Source organism: Biomphalaria glabrata, chromosome 15 (assembly GCF_947242115.1).
Source record: "Biomphalaria glabrata chromosome 15, xgBioGlab47.1, whole genome shotgun sequence".
Classification (NCBI taxonomy): Eukaryota; Metazoa; Mollusca; class Gastropoda; family Planorbidae; genus Biomphalaria; species Biomphalaria glabrata.
Genome location: NC_074725.1, coordinates 5,020,010 through 5,036,918, shown reverse-complemented (window position 1 = coordinate 5,036,918; position 16,909 = coordinate 5,020,010). Strand labels below are relative to the sequence as shown.

Genomic DNA, 16,909 nt, shown 5'->3' with positions numbered 1-16,909 from the left:
TGTAGATCTATATTATACAATATTAGATCTATTTCAATCTGGATCAACTTCCAAAATTTACATTTACCAAGAGAGATAACCGCTGTAGCCTGGGGATTGTTGTCAAAATATAAGCAATTAAAAATGTCCACAGACGATGGTGTTATGGGAACAAACGACGACGCTGCTTCGTGTAAGCGTTATGCAGTTGACAAAGGATATTGGAGCGACCCTTTTATTTCCAGTATGGTGCCTAAATCTTCAACCAAGAAAGCTCCTGAAATAAGTCGAGGATACTATGCTAGAGTTATTTCGACTCAGTTGTTAGTGGAGAAATTTCTTCGAGTAGGCCCCTTTTTTTTTTTTATCTAACAAGTATTTTATTTAAATTTAACATTTTAACATATTGCCAGTATTATTCATATTGGACTTATTGAATTATAAATAGTTTAAATACTAAAATAGTAAATATACTTATTTTAGTATAATAGTAGTAGTAAAATAGAACCATAATCTTCAAATACAAAAACAAAATTTAATAAAATACTCTGAAAGACACAAAGATAAAGGCACATTCCTCGTCCCATATGCTAGGACAAATTTGTACAAATACTCCTTCTTCCCTAGTGCTATTAGAGCATGGAATGGGTTGCCTGAGCTAGCCAGGAAAACCAGTGACTTGGCAGAATTTAAGTCATTGGTTAATATGCATGACTAAATGCATGACGCGTAGGACGTAATCATCTTCTTTTTTGAAGTAACGTCTGTATTATATAAGATAAGATAAGAAGAAATACTAATAATACTAATAATAGTCTCTATGTCATGTATTACTAGTATTAGTACTATTTATTAGAAATAGAAGAGATACCAGTACTTCTATACGGAGTATCCGCTATAGACCTAGTAGTCTATACGATTACTAATGTAACTACTCAGCCAATATTAAACTAGTTACTTACTATTATATTCGAGATCTATAGTCTGTGGAATTATACGAATTATACATAGATCTAGAATCTAGACTAGATACTAGAGGGTCTAGAAAATATAATCTTATTTTATTCTTATTATCTAGATCAGTAGATCTATCTCTTCATAATCAAAGTTTATTTATCTATCAATCATTTCAGTTGACACAATGTAATAGTCAAGTAGTCAACCTTGGAGCTGGATTTGACACTTTGTTTTGGAAACTTCATCAAGCAGGCCTTGTCCCAAAGAGTTTTGTAGAGATTGATTTTGAGCAGGTGACAACTCGAAAATGTCACTTTATTAAGTCCAAGCAGCAACTTCTTCAAGCTCTTTCAGGAGAAGGTAATTGGCAGCCACTTAAATTTTTTTTTTTACTGTAAGATTACTTTTTTATCTTGAAGCTTCACCAATAGTTGTTGCGTCTGTGCTGTACTTTTGTATATATTTAATATGAATAACTAGTGTACACGTGTATTGCAGTGTTTCTGAAACAGGTGTGTACTTATAAATAGGGGTTTACTGGAACAAACTATAAGTAATAATTATATTTTATAGCTTTAAATAACAAAGGTATATATGTAGTTTTTAATTGTCACTCTGTCTGGGTGGATTCTCTTACACTTTTTTGTTCTTCCCATTCTCAGATCAAGTTGAAATTTTGCACAATTATTCATTGTCAATAACAACTTATGATTCAATTAAAAAAAATATCCTATTAGTCATAATTAATAAATTTTGTTTTATTTACAAGGGAGATAAAACTAGCAATATTGAGTGATATAGCAGGGATTCAACAGTCCTTTCCCTTTTGTGGATATAATTTTAGTTTTTACAAAGGGATTTTGTATATATATGTATTGCTATTTATTTTTTCAATTTATAAAAAACTCATACTTAAGTTGTATTTTAGTAATTGTAATAGAATAGTTAATTTATACTTTTGCTATTCTAAACAAAATCCATAGTAAGACATTATAATTGTTTTTTTTTAATCCATGTCTTTCTAGTAATTGTAGGTCTAATTACTGTTTAGTCCCATATAATAATAAACACAATACCACCTCAGTGATTCCCCCTTTTATATCTTTCAAATTTTGATACCCTCATATAAGTTGTTATACTTTCACTTACCATTAAGAATGACTTAATTAGACCATTTAACCTAAATCTTCCAATCAGATAGTGACATAATGATGAATAAAGCAGAGCTTCATTCTGCAAACTACCATTTAGTTTCTGCAAATCTACGCAACATTGGTGCTCTAGAGTCTAAACTCTCAGCTTCTGGCATTGACCGAGCTCTTCCTACGCTGTTTCTCTCCGAGTGTGTTCTTGTGTACATTGAGGTTGATACCACAGAGAAATTGATCAAGTGGATCGCTGACAGTTTTCCCACTTCGTTTTTTATCAATTACGAACAGGTTTGTAAGCATACTAATTATCTCATTAAAAGTTAAAAAAAAAAAAAAACTAAAATGTGAAGTGAACTGTACAAAATGAACTATAATTGGCATGGAAACAGATAACAAAAGTCATTGTTAAACTTTTAACAATGATACTTAGCTAGCTTTATTTAAGGTCCCTTATTGTTCTAGTGATTTAAAAATTCTGTAATATCTTATAAATTACAGACGTTACTTCAAAACTGAAGATAATTACGCCCTAAGAATTTTATGTGTCTGTATAGTCATGCATGTTAATCAGAGACTTAAACTCTTGCTAAGTCGTTGGCTTTCCTGGCTAATTCATGCAAGCCATTTAATGCTCAAACAGCACTAGGGGGGAAAAAAAAGCACTTGTATGAGTTTGTCCTAGCATATAGAATAAGAAATGTGCCTTTATCTTTGTGTCTTTCTGAGTATTTTATTAGGTTTTGTTTTTGAATCAGGGCAGATATGTGGGAATGGAGAGTGGTATCTGACCAAAAAGTAATAAAACATAAAAAATGTTATGATATTTTTGTATGACTGTAAAGATGATTTGATTTTTTTCTGACATTAGTAGGTAAAATAAGTAGTAGTGTAGTTTTCAAGGATGTGTAAACAAATGTATAAACATTAATCATACGATGAACTTAGGGGTCTATTTTTGGCATCTCACTATACTGTCTCAACATTTTGAGTCATTTAATTAGTGCTCATCTTTTTTTTTTTTTTTTTTGAAAGGTAAACATGACTGATGCCTTTGGTCAAGTAATGATTGAAAACCTGAAAGCCCGCGACTGTGTATTAAGTGGTGTCTCAGCCTGTTCAAGTTTAACAACTCAGATGAATCGGTAAGCTGTCTTCAATTATTACTTTAATTTACACTATTTAAACTGTTATTTACTTTAAAATGGTTAACAATATGTTCAATTGAAGAATAAAAAATACACTATTCTGATTTCAAAGGTTTCTAAACAATGGGTGGACTGGTGGTGATGCTCTAGACATGTCAGTCGTCTACAGATATATACCTCAAGAAGATGTTCACAGGTTGTTCACGATATTTTTATTATTTTTTTTGCTTCCTAAAACTTTTTCTTTGCACCAGATCATGTTTTTGATTTTTAAATACACCCAGGATATCTAGTTCACACAATAAAAGCCATTTACTTTTTTTTTTAATTGCTTTTATACAGTGCAGCTTTCATGCTTACAGCATTGCACCATGGTCCAATCTCTCTTGTGGAGCAAGGTGTGTGTGTGGGTAGGTGATACCAGGGAGAAGGTTTTCCTTTCTGCCTTTAGGCTATCAGTAAACACAACTCTGCTCGAGTTGAGTGTCAAACTCCCTTGATAGATAGCCCAGTAGTTTATAAAAATCTATCTTTAGTTTTTTCATACCAGAACCTATTAGAGCTTGGTGAATCTAGGAATGTATCTTCTAAAGGTTCATAGTGATTCTAACTCAGGATCATTTGGCTCATGCACCAAGTGCTTTGATTTGCTCTGACAATCTTAATTCGATTTTTAAAAAAAATTTTTTAGCTTACTCAAAATGATTCTTTCTGGCTAAACTTTCATATTGGTTTATAAACCGGTACTTTTCAAACATTTTATTTTTACATGGCTTGGTAGTTTTTTAAATTTCAGTTTTAAGTTAAATTCTGATTATGATTTTGACAAGAGAGGATGGTCACCATAATTTGTTATGCCCTTGGAGGAAACATCCTTTAGTGATAGCAGATATCAAAACAATGGGTAGGGAAAGTGGTTCCCAGCAAATTATTCAGGAAGCCTGGATGCATTCAAAGAGCTGGTATACAAGTATCAGGGTGGGAATTAAGATTAATGACCCTAGTAAAGGCCCTAGATAAAAAAAGTAGCTTCACATGGAGGCCATCATCAGAAATAGGTGGCGCGACAATACAATCGGGAAATGGTAAATAGCTCCCACTTAAAAGCTCTGTGGTGAGGTAGAGGTGATCAGCTGCACCTACCTTTAATGGACTTCATCTGAGGTCACCATAATTTAATTAAATGTTCATAATTGTCTATTACATATGCAAGTTTTGCAGCTACATTTTATTTGTAAAAATCTTTTTTATTTACCAAAGCTTACCTAAATATTTTATAAACCAGTATGCAGCAAACTGTCATACCGGTATCTCTATATTTTATTGTAAATATTGTATTGAACATTTATTAATATTGTGCAAAAAAATAAATAATTAAAATACAATTCTCAATTGAACAAAATTTTGAACAGGTTTTGTGCAATTTCATGCTTTTTTGCTTTTCTAAGTGCTATCATCCTATCACTCATCTGGGCCAGTTGGGAAGGGTGAATTGAAAGAAGGGGGTACCTGGGTGAAGGTTACCATCATAGTTTTTAAATGTATTTTAATTTTTCAAAAAAGTTGTACAACTTGAATTTGAACTCAAGCGAACACTCTAACCACTATACTCTAACCACTGTGCCAGTGAATATGAAAATAGATTTCATAGCTATCTATTGTTAGTTTCAAACTTTTACTGGAAGGCCTGATTTTTTTCTACAAATAAAAAGGGGAATAATTCAAATTTATACTGCATTTATCAAGTACAATTTCTCTCCTTTGTTTGATACCAAACAAATAAATATAATTAATTGGTTAATTTTATTGATTCAAAATTTCATCTTGATATGAGATTTGGTATGGGAGAAAAAAACTTGTACAAAAATTGTACCAGAGTGAGTTTGTAGAAAATTTTTAAAAATACAATAAAATGACAAAAAAATTCTCATCACTATTTGTATTGTTTTGAATCTTTTAGATAACTATACAAGATTGAGGTTTCCGTTTCCAAATAGGAAACACAAATTTTTATAAATAATTCTTTTAAACATATCTATGAAGTATTTATAAGTAATACGAACATTTTTTTTTTCAATTTATTTCCAGAATGGAAAGGTTGGAGTTGTTGGATGAAAGAGAACTACTGGATCAGTTGCTGAGACATTACTGTCTGGTCTGGGCATATAAGGACATAAGCAACATTGGTCTTCACACCATCAGCTTATCCTAAGCCCATATTCTCAACAGCCTTGGGACTTTCTAACCGCCAGATGTTAAATACCCATTAACCAGATTGTGCAGGCTTATTGATGCAGGCTAAACTATGTAGAGAAACAGCAACAGAATGCATTTCATTCCTCTTGTACAGACGATTTCTCTTCTGATCAGCTACACAGTGAGACGTTTGTTATTTATTCATCAAGCCTGGAGCTTGCCAGCAGACGGGAGATCCTTAGATGTAGATGTTCCTGTCAGAAAAAAAAAAAGAATAGGTTGTGGTTAAATGGATCTGACTAAATGGATCTTACAGTCCTAACTTAACACAGCACAGAATCTTTATGGGTGCTAGAACTCATGTCTTAAACTTTTTTCAATGGTTATGACCAAATATTACTCTGTTGCTATTTTCTAAATGCATGTTATTTTTTTTATAAAAAAAGTCAACTGACAGTCAACTTGTTCAGACTATTAAAAAAATAAATGACAATGAAACTTAAATAATGAAAAACAATTACATTGACTCTTAGAAACAAGTGTTGAAAATAAAATGTTAAATTACTTAATACATTGTATTACATAAAATATCCAAAGATCTAATAATTTTAATTATGGGTAACTAATATTGTAACTTTAATTTAGAAACAATATATTGTTATTATTTATTAAGCATTTCTTGCATTGCCAAATACCTGTATGCATGAACTATTTTGTGAAATAATGTAATTACAAAATTGGCCAAAAAATATTTTTTTTTTACATATTTCAAGAAGCTGTAACAATTTTCTTGGTGTAAATAAAACTGAATGAATTCAATTCAGTCAAATCATATACAGTTCATTTCATAGAACAATGTAACTTAAACATATGTGGATGTAATTCATTTAATGCTAAAAATCTTAATTAAAAACACAATTTTCAAGCCCTTTGTAATAAACAATAAAATTTGACAAGTTCTGTTAGTTAAAATATTTAAATTAATGAAATTATAAACAAGAAAAGAACTATAATTTTTTTTTTGTTTAAAACCATCTTATGCTTCATACTTGAATGTAACTTGTGAGTTGCTGTGTTGGCCATCTAGTTTAGTGAAAGACATATAGCTTTAGCATTGAACACGTGTTGCATGTCTCTAGTGTGATTAAATGTATTTTTAACAACTGACTTGGATGCACATGCTCATCATTGAGTTTGTTTTAATACTGAATGGCTTAACACTTTTTGGTTTCTTTACTTATTGATTATGTTTAAATCCATGAAGACGTGAATAAACAGACTTTAATTTTAATTCATTTCATGCTTTAATTTTGTGTCTCACATTGATGACCTAAGCGCCTACAATTACAAATAGAATTCAATTGTATGTTTCATAAGAAAATATCTTTTTTTTCCCTTAATTTTCGAGGCATATTGCTTAGTAACATTTTAGATACAGTTTTAGTTGGTCAGCTGTTTATTAGAACCTTGCTACATTGTCATTGTATGCAACTAGTGTACTTGTTGAACCAGAATACCTGCATAATGAAGTCTGTTTAGGAGCATTCTTTTACATGTTTGTATTAATATTTTTTTATTTGTTTGGTAGATAAAAATTCACACAGTTACCAAAGTACTATTCTACCTTCATGGATTAAAGTAAATGTAATTTATACGTTATGCTATAGATCATCAAAAAATATTAAGAACTATAAACTGAAAGAATAACAACTTGTTGAGTTAGCATTGTTTGCAATTTAAAAAAAAAAAAAAGAGAGAAAATGGCAATTGGAAACTATAAATAACAAATGATAATATCAACCAAAGGTGAAACAATGATAGCAATTGAAGACTAATGTGAAATACATATCAAATTGATCCCCCCACCTCTCACAAATGAATGATTTTTTATATGGAAATGTACATATTCTTTTCATCAGAAGAACACAAACACGTCATGAATAACTTCGTTCATTTGAAATTAAAAAGATTTTGTTTACTGGTCTTAATTTAATTAATTACTGGAGAGTAATTTAATACTGGTCAAATACACGTGCGTAGCCTCTGTATATTAAAATGCATGGTAATTTTAACAAAATGAAGGTAAAATGTGAACATTAGTTAACACTATAACTGCATTGCTTTAATATGTTATCCAAATCCAAATTACTTTTTAAAATATTGCTAATTAAATTATCCATTTATCAAGATTTTATATTAAAATCTAGTGCAAAAAATAACATGAATTGGATTGTGATAACAGTTTGAAAATACCAAATTAATCAAATCAACAGAATTGAAAATGTAATTGAAGGAAGCTTAAATGTCAAACTTAAAACATACTTTTTAAATTAACATGAAAATTAGAAAAATTTCAACATAATGGAATACAAAACTATATCTTGGAATTTAAACTTCATGAAATAAAAAAAGCTATCAAGATAAAAACTTTTTTATTTAGACAGTCATCATTTACATACCACAACACAATGTAAACTTTCAACAACTGTTAGCCACTTTTGTAATAAAGTTTTGATTTAGTTGCTTTAAGAATAAAAGTCTGTATCTCTTTCACTGCTCAAAGATGTTGATATAAGTAGAATGCTATCATGGTCTAGATTTTTAAAAATCTATTACATATTCACATTAAAAATGTTGGGTCTTTATTTTTAGAAAACTGAATCAGGTTCAGAAATTTGCGGATGGGCTTGAAACTTCTGGACATTCTAATGTTCAAGCTCAAGATCTTTTTGTTTAGAAGCCAAACACTGAACCACTTGGTCAAAAATTCTTCCAGGTCCTTGGGCATTTGATACATTTAGGTTTAATCTAACCAAAAGCAATTATTCTTTAACAGACCTGAACCTTTCCAACTGTATTACAGGAGGACTAAAACTAATGAAGGCATGAATCGCAGTCACTGTTTACACAGCACAGAACTACCAATTCTGTCTTAATATAAGTGAAATGACATAGCATCACAGTACCAAACGAGAAGAAAACAAGGTAGTGCTACACAATCAAACAAAGAAAATAGAGAAGGCCTCAAAAACGTAAGGTCTTTTTTTTTTTTACAAGCAGTGGAGACAGTTAAAAAATGTGGTATAAAAAAATTATTTATTTTATTCTCGTCACTCTATCAGTAGGCATATTTTAAAACATAAGCATCTTTAAAACAGACACAATATAAATAAAAATTGTATACATTAATATTTTTAATTAATACATTGGGAGTATTTTTTTTTTTAATTTGCCCACAACTTCTTGTACAACATCAAATAATAAGCAATCACAGATATTAGTATAGTAACACGTACATTTTTAAAATAAAAACAAAAATAATAAATGCTTATGCTTGGACATTAGGAGGAAGAGAGACAGAAAACGTTTCAACTTCTTATCTTCTTCTGAAATAAAGACGTTACTTCAACAAAGAAGATGATTATGTCTACCCATGTTTCTAGGTCAATCTAGTCATGATCTTAAGAATGTAAGATGGGGAAGTCAAAACATCATCAAAAGAATGGAAATAAACAACTGGTATGCAAGACACTCTCTGTCACAATTATGGCTACTGTCATTTGACAAAATCAAAGAGTAGTGGCAATTTTCATGTCATATATCTTGCCCTAGGTTTACTTAAGGTAACTCATCATGGCTCCTGTCATGTGTCACATAAGAAGTAATAACAATTCTCATGTCATAAATTATTGCTCTAGATTTACAAATAAGGCCTCTCATCATATCTATAAAGATAAAAAATGAAAAATACAAAGCCTGAAATTAATTACTAATATCAATCTCTTAAGCTGCTAGTAAGTTTCAATGATGGACTAGATTATATATTCAATATGACAACAGTAAATTACAGGCAATAAAGTCATACTTCTAAAAAAAACTAAGTATGTTGAAAAACAAAACCAATGCTTTGGTTAGGTGAGGAGCCATAGTAAGGAATTTAAAGGACTATTGCTTTTCTGAAACAATTAGCCCTGCATCTAGTTATTAACACTGTTTTCATTTAGAGTATAAAGTATTTTGAAACAATCTCATTAAAGATAGTAATGTTCTGTTTTAGTGCATCTACAATAGTAGCTACTTTAACTAGTGAACGTATGCCTGAAAAAATCTTTACAACACATTTCAATATAAAGTGTCTATGTTCTTCTAAGTGTGGAAAACATGACCACAAAGCAAGTGTTAATATACAAGTTCTGCTAATGCTAAATGCAGAATGAAATATTAGCAATGGCTGAATATTCTGTGTATCTATTGTATAGAAGAACTAAGCTTTCACACATCAAAAAGAACTGTTAAAAAAATAAACATTATAACAAAATCAAATGTTTTGAACGTTCAAAACATGTAGAACAGAACTATTTAAACGTGTGAAGCTTTGAATAAAAAATATATTCACTAGAAAGATTGAAATTTAACTTTTGTTTAACATAATTGAAATTGTTTTGCTGTTGTTGTTTGTTTTTTTTTAGTTTTCAGTTTAAAATTTTTTAACATTCAACTTATTGGACTTTTTAGTTTTTTTGTCAGTGTCTGTCTTACTAATTTCAATGGCTTGAATGGAAGGCTGAAGAACTGTTGGCATATTATCCACAAATTCGTCAACTGATTCAGGATTGATATTTTCAGGCTTCATGGATTCCAAGGAAAGAATGGTTGGAGTATTAGCTAAGAAGGTTGGCTCATCGGGAAGTATTTTACCCTCTGAATACCTAAGTGATGTATTCTGAGCAATAGGATTAGAATTGCAGTTTATACCTGAGCACACAACTGAGTTTCCTTTGCCACAATTGGAACAGCAGTCGTACAGGGCTTGTATAACATGTTGACACTTCCATTCTTGGTAATCATTCACTATAGGGGGAAAAATTATTTTTTAAAATTTTAAATATTTCAAAACATTTTTTATAAAGTATTATTAAAAGAATGAGATAAAGAAATGAGTTAGTATAAATGAGGGTGGTCTGAAAAGACTGCAGCCTAAAATGAAACCTGGAGTTTTTGCATTTAAACTAATTTTGTATTACTTTACATAATCTCTGTTTCATTGTACTCTTCCCTGCAAAGTTCCCACCTCTCCAACCATCAAAATAGTATTTCATCAAAGTTGGACTCAGAGATTTTCATCTAATGATGATACCATCACCTTTGTAAAGAACTATTGTAGAGATAAAGACCTTAAAAATACTAATTTGAAAAGTTGAAGTGGCTGAGTGGTTAAGCACTTATCATGTGTACTAAGGAGTCTCAGGTTTGAATGCTTATGAAAACTGGGAGTTTGAATTTCTACATTTTTAGGACACATTTAGTCCACCCTACTCTAATGGTTGCCTGAAATTAGTTGGCCATTGTGCAGGCCACATGATACTCTAGTTAGCTATTGGCTGTAGAAACAGATGGCCTTTACATCATCATTTTTTGTATGTTAGATGTTCTTTCACAACTGAAGATTATCATATCGTAGCACAAACTTCCAGCAAAAGGGAGGGAGGGGGAGGCCAGAGCACATACACCACATGACCAGTCATCATCTGTCCCATGAATCCCATGTTTTGAAAAGGGTACTTTACTTATTTCACATATATTGCAGTCAAGAAAGAAAAAAAAAATACTATGCAGATATAAGCATTCTTTATAGTTTTCAGACTATCTTCATAGGTTTTTTAAAATCAGTTTGCAAGCTGCAGTAAATGTCTATGCAATGTGTTGTGTTGGTTTACTTAGTATAATGGAGAGCAGAATGTGTGGCCACAGAAACGCTTGAAATCATTCCCAGCTTTCAAACAAGGCCACATAATTATAAATTCATCTTTATTATTGTTGTCATTGAAATTCAATATTTTACCACAAGCTGCATCAATATTTTTAGTCAGTCAGTATGGCAGAGTTGTAAACATAGCTTGGATAGAATGCTGAGTCAAAATCCCAGAAAGAAATTCTCCAGGATTTTATTATGTACCAATGTCCACCATGCTCTAATATTTTGTGGAAGAGAATAAGTGTAGTTGATGATTGTGCTGGCTGTATAGAGGAACTGCTGTCAAATATTGCACAGGCTTTCATCTCTTATCTTTGAGATAGATAATCCATAGTCACTTTGCTACTGATGGAGGCCATAAAGGTATAGGCCTCTAAGGAAAACTTTCCCTTTCTAATGCTTATCATCTCTAAGTTAATTACATTCTTGATTAGCAGACTTACCCCTGAGGCAAGATTGCAAATCACATGCAAACTTTTGGCAAGGATCTTGCAGAGGCATAATGATTATCTACTTGTCAAAGACGTTTAAATTTAACCTATCAAACAGAAAATGAAATGTTAAATTTATGGTAAATGTAGGCTGTTATGTTTTACATGTTTGCAAAGTTCTTTCAGAATTGATCTTTATTTGATTATTGATTAATTAGATCTACATCCTAGGCTAAAATTGACCTACCGTAGAATCTAGTTTAATTTTATTTTTAAAAATTTAACTAGATCCTATCACTGTCTGGTAAAATGTTTGTACACATTATTTTTCAGACACCCAATCTCGGATCAAGCTGAATTTTCACACAATTATTTCTTTTACCCGACAACACAAGAATCAATAACAAAAATTAACCAATTATTAATTACTTTGTTTTCTATCTTGAAGAAGGGAAAGAAATTGTACTTGACAGAAGTGGTGGTACAAGCTGAGTTAGCCAGCCCCCTATATAGGTCGCAGCTTTAAAGTAAGTTTGAAACCATAATACATAACTATACAATCTTCTGTTGTCACAAGAACCTTACTAGAATAGTGGTTAGTTTGCCGGCTTGAGGAGGGGTGAGCAAGAGTTCGAATTTGGGTCAGTACCTTTTTATTCGTAAATGCTTTAAAAACCAGATTAATGTAAAATTCATCCAGATTACCCTTTCTTTCTCCCCCCCCCCCTCACTTTCCTAACTGGTCCAGACAATTGATAGGATTATATAGCGTATTGAGAAAGCTAAAACAGGAAACAGCGCTAACCAAAAACAATTGGCGGAAAACAGATTGAGCTCTCAACATTCTACTTTAAGGACCATTTTTTTGACCAATTTCAAAATTACTTTTATTGACATATTATATATCAAATTTATTGCCCAAGAATAGAGGAATTCAAAAAAAATAAAATCAGAAGCAACAGACAATTATTTAACTTGAAAAAATGAGGTCAAACACACTTACCCCTAATAATGAAAAATTCATCACTCACAGAAGATATGTCCCATAATCCATGAATTTCACAAATTCACAATATTATTTATAGAAAAATATATCCCAAAGTAAAGTATATTTATAGAACATTTGAAAAAAATATAAAAACAAGTTTTTTAAGTCATTTATGCAAATTAATTGAGCCACCCCAGACCCCTTCCCCTCCGTAAAAAAAATTAGGTTGCAAATTATACTTTATCATTATCCTAAATAACAAAAACATAATCAGTTTAGACATATTATGTATCAATTTTAATGCCCAAGAAGAGAGGAATCCAAAAAAAGTAAATTCATTATCATCAGACAAGTATTTAACATAAAAAAATGAGATCAAACACACTTACCCCTAATAATGAAAAATCCATAATTCACAGAAGATATGTCCAATAATCCATGAATTTCACAAATTCACAATATTATTTTCTTAAAACTATGTCACAAAGTAAAGTATATTTATAGAACATTTGAAAAAAAAAAACAACAACCTTAAAAAGTATTTATAATTAATAAATAAGCCCCCTCTTCGGCCCACGCTACCAATAAAAAGTCTTTTTTTTTTCTCTTATCTTCATGTTTTAACATGATACTATTTATATCAATTTTAGATAAAGGTTATAGATATGTATAATTTTAGACTAGAAAAGATCTAATATTAAATGAAATATTATCAAGATTTAGATCTATTCTAGTTCTTGATCACTTTTTAGATCTAAGTCTAGAGTACTCTACTTAGAGTTAGACCTAATAAAGCTTAACTTGCATGGTGCATGATCTATATCTATTGACTATTCTGTTTACTATCTCAAATAATCTCAATCTTTGTATCTGTAGTAACTGTTGCTGAGAAAAGAAATAAAAACAACTTTTATAATTTGGTTAATATGTGTTTGTTGTTATTTTTAACTATGTCACTATGTCTATTGAATCTCTTCTCTCCTACTCTTGTTTATAATTGACTAGATCTAGATTTTTTCCACTTTAACTTTAAGTAATTTAAGATGTAGATCTAGAGATCAGATCTAATTTAACCCTACTGAGTTTATAAGATCCTATGAATTAGATTTAGATATATAAAATCTTAGATCTAATCTACATTTAGATTCCTAGATCCACACGTGTACATCGCTAATTGACTATCTACTAGTAGTACTAGTTACTAGATCTAGAAATGACTAGATCTAGATAGTAGATTTAGATCTCAGATTTTTTTCCATGTTAAAATCTAGTCCTAAGTCTTACTATGAATTATATTTAGACGTAGATATAAGGCTATATAAATTATATAGATCTAAGACCTAGAGTCTACATTTAGACTTAGACTAGATCATGATAGATCACTACGACTACGGTCTTGATTCTTGATCCACGTGTGTACATCGCTACTTGACTATCTACTAGTACTAGAAATGACTAGATCTATATATAAATATAGATCTAAATCATCTAGTTCTAGATCTAATCTATCCTGATAAGAGAATTTAGATCTAGATCAGTAAATATTTAAATAATTTCACGCTTATTAACTCTAATGACTAGATCTAGACTAATCTAATCTCAGAGTCTAAGTCCAGTGACCTAGATCTAGTCCTAGACCTAGAGATCGATCTATGTCTAACTAATCTAAAAGCATTTCGCTAGATTGATTTTAAAATATGGTTAAGATCTAGTCTTTATAGATATAGATCTGTAGAAACTATTATAGATCTAGAGATAGATTAATTTAGATCTAAAATCTAAGTTCAAAATGTGCCCCCCCCCCCTCGCGCTGAAACATCGCATTGCCGGGCCGATTTTATGACGCATGCATTGCACCAATATTAAAGTAAAATAATTGCCGTAGTAGTCGATATTAATTTAAAAATTATAGGTTTTTAGCTTTTACAGACTAAGATCTCAATTCAGAGGTGCGCCTTCAGGGGTTGACTAAGTCAAAACGTGTGTTTGTTTGTTTTTATCGCGCGCGCCTGGCTAAAGATAGATACCCGTGTTCCCGTCCTTGAAGTTAATTATTGAAGAAAACGACATCCTATTATTAAAGCAGAATAATTAACTAAGCAGTTGATATTATGAACTGAATTATCTGTAATAGATTCTGTCTATAATTACCTTTGCTAGAATTATCGCTTCGAATATTTCTGAGCGAATGACAAAAAAAAAAAGCACTTTGAACGGGAGGTCATGAAGTCAATTCCGGCGACCTCCATTCTGATTGGTGTTAAAAAAAACGAGATTTTATAAATATTTTTTTATTTTAAATAGCCAAAAAATAAAAAAAATAATTAATTATGATGATAGAAATACAAAAATAAGTGTTTTGAAACGAAAATCTGCAAAATGTAATTTATATTAAAAAAAAAATGTACACATTGTTTGGCGACATCACAACTTCAAAAATTGCATCGAGGCTATTTTTTTTCAAATTTAAGACAAAAGAAGCATTTTATTTACTTTTTTTTTTCTTTATGGTGTATAACAATCATTTTTAAATACTAAGTATGTATTTTATACATGAGTTATATTTCTAAAATATGTTTCTTACCTTTTGAAATGGGATCACATAAATCCAGAAGTAAATGTTGTCTGTCTTTTTGGCAATACTTCATGATATTCACAAATGCACAAATTCCATATAAAAACGAATTTCAAAAAAATTTTGCTAATGAAGCTTCCAGAAACATAGATCTATCCATCAGTAAAAGCAAATATACCACAGATGGTCTATATTCAGAGATAATGAATATTGAACTCGAAAAATGCATTTTCAATAGAGAATCTGTTTTCCGCCAATTGGTAAAATAATTATAACCACACAGTTTTATTGATGCTGGTCTAGATCTAAAACCAGAGACGTAGCTAGGGATTCAGGGGGTGGGGGGGGGGCTTGAGCTCTTTAGATATTCAATATCACGACATGAGATAATGGTGTGATATTTAATATAAAAACAAATTTCGGACACTCATCTGGGGGCCCCTTCTTCGAGTGGGGACCAGGACATCCTAGGGGCAGTAGAGGGAGGATCCGATTTCAAATTTAGATCCCCCTCTCCCCTAACCTAGCTATGCCACTGTCTAGAACTAGATCTATTAAATTGAATAACATGACTGATCCAAACTAATTGATACAAAAAAAAATTATCTAGATCTATAAGCTTTTTTTTTTCTTTTCTAGAGTATTTAAAAAAAAAATGTTTTTCTTATTTCATGATGGTGTTAGGTAGAAAACATTGTATTGTTTTTGCATTAAGAAAAAGCATAATATAAAACATTTTTTTTGTTGAATTGTTCGATTACTGCCCCTAGACTGCCTAGACTATTGAGATAGCCTTGATTAGTTGATAGAGTAATACTAGAGTCTAGTATTAATGAATGACAAAACAATGATGATGAATGTCGAAAGATAGATCATAGACATAGTCTAGTGATAGTCATAGGACATAGAGTGAGTAGAGCTAGAGCCTCTAGAGGTAGATGATTGATGTAAAATGTAATCTAGATCTAGAACTAGTATTGTAGTATAAAATAAAAAATTTAGTATCATCTAGTCAATCTAGATCCAGAGTAAAGTGTAGATATCTATCATAGTTTTAGAGATCTGGTATCATCTAGAGCGCGGTTAAACTAGCTGTAACTAATGTAACTATAGATTTGAGTCTACCTTGGGATGACGTCTCTAGAATCTAGATCTAGATAGATCTGTAGACTAAGTGTAAGAAAAAAAAAGCAAACGGCGATTTTTTGTAACGCCGGAAACAATACACTTTGATATCTATAGTCTACATCTAAATACCAAAACATACCAAATACGCTGGGAATAAACACTCTTTACATATATACAGATCTGAAATCTAATAAAACTCTGTTAGGCCTACTCTAACGTTCTCAAACTGTGGGTCGCGTTCCCTTCTCTCAAAGAAAAAAAAAGAGGGGGGGGGGGGGGCGACATCATGCTTAAAGGGAATTAAAGTGTTAGTCAGCTTTTTTTTTTTAAAATAGTGTCTGATAGATAATTTTAAACAATTTTTTAGATCTATACTAGAGAGTGGAAATACTATTGGAGATGTAGCAATTATAAGGGCCTTGACAGACACACTGTCGTAAATCCGGAGCTGTATTAACTTATTCCAAGCATGCTATAAGTGTACACTTTTTAATCACAACATTTTTTGCCTGTCTTAAAAATGCGAAAAAAAAAAAAAAAATTTGAAAAAAAAAAAAAAAAAGTTTTGACAAAATTGGGATACATTTTGATCTCTTTTTGTGAA

General features: G+C 30.9%; 2 protein-coding genes across 2 annotated transcripts; one reads left to right on the top strand and one right to left on the bottom strand.

Annotated features, from left to right (window-relative positions):
* The first annotated feature begins 72 nt into the window (after positions 1 to 72).
* LOC106066691 (leucine carboxyl methyltransferase 1-like) lies at positions 73 to 6,719 on the top strand. The gene is made up of 6 exons (XM_013225767.2): positions 73 to 324; positions 1,113 to 1,296; positions 2,134 to 2,375; positions 3,120 to 3,229; positions 3,345 to 3,428; positions 5,321 to 6,719. The coding sequence occupies exons 1-6, from the start codon at positions 124 to 126 to the stop codon at positions 5,442 to 5,444; spliced, it is 945 nt and encodes a 314-aa protein (XP_013081221.1). The 5' UTR covers positions 73 to 123; the 3' UTR covers positions 5,445 to 6,719.
* Positions 6,720 to 7,843: 1,124 nt separating this feature from the next.
* LOC106066692 (uncharacterized) lies at positions 7,844 to 11,721 on the bottom strand. Its single transcript, XM_056012238.1, has 2 exons — positions 11,627 to 11,721; positions 7,844 to 10,279 (listed from the first exon to the last, which is right to left on the bottom strand). The coding sequence occupies exons 1-2, from the start codon at positions 11,682 to 11,684 to the stop codon at positions 9,906 to 9,908; spliced, it is 432 nt and encodes a 143-aa protein (XP_055868213.1). The 5' UTR covers positions 11,685 to 11,721; the 3' UTR covers positions 7,844 to 9,905.
* Positions 11,722 to 16,909: the final 5,188 nt, after the last annotated feature.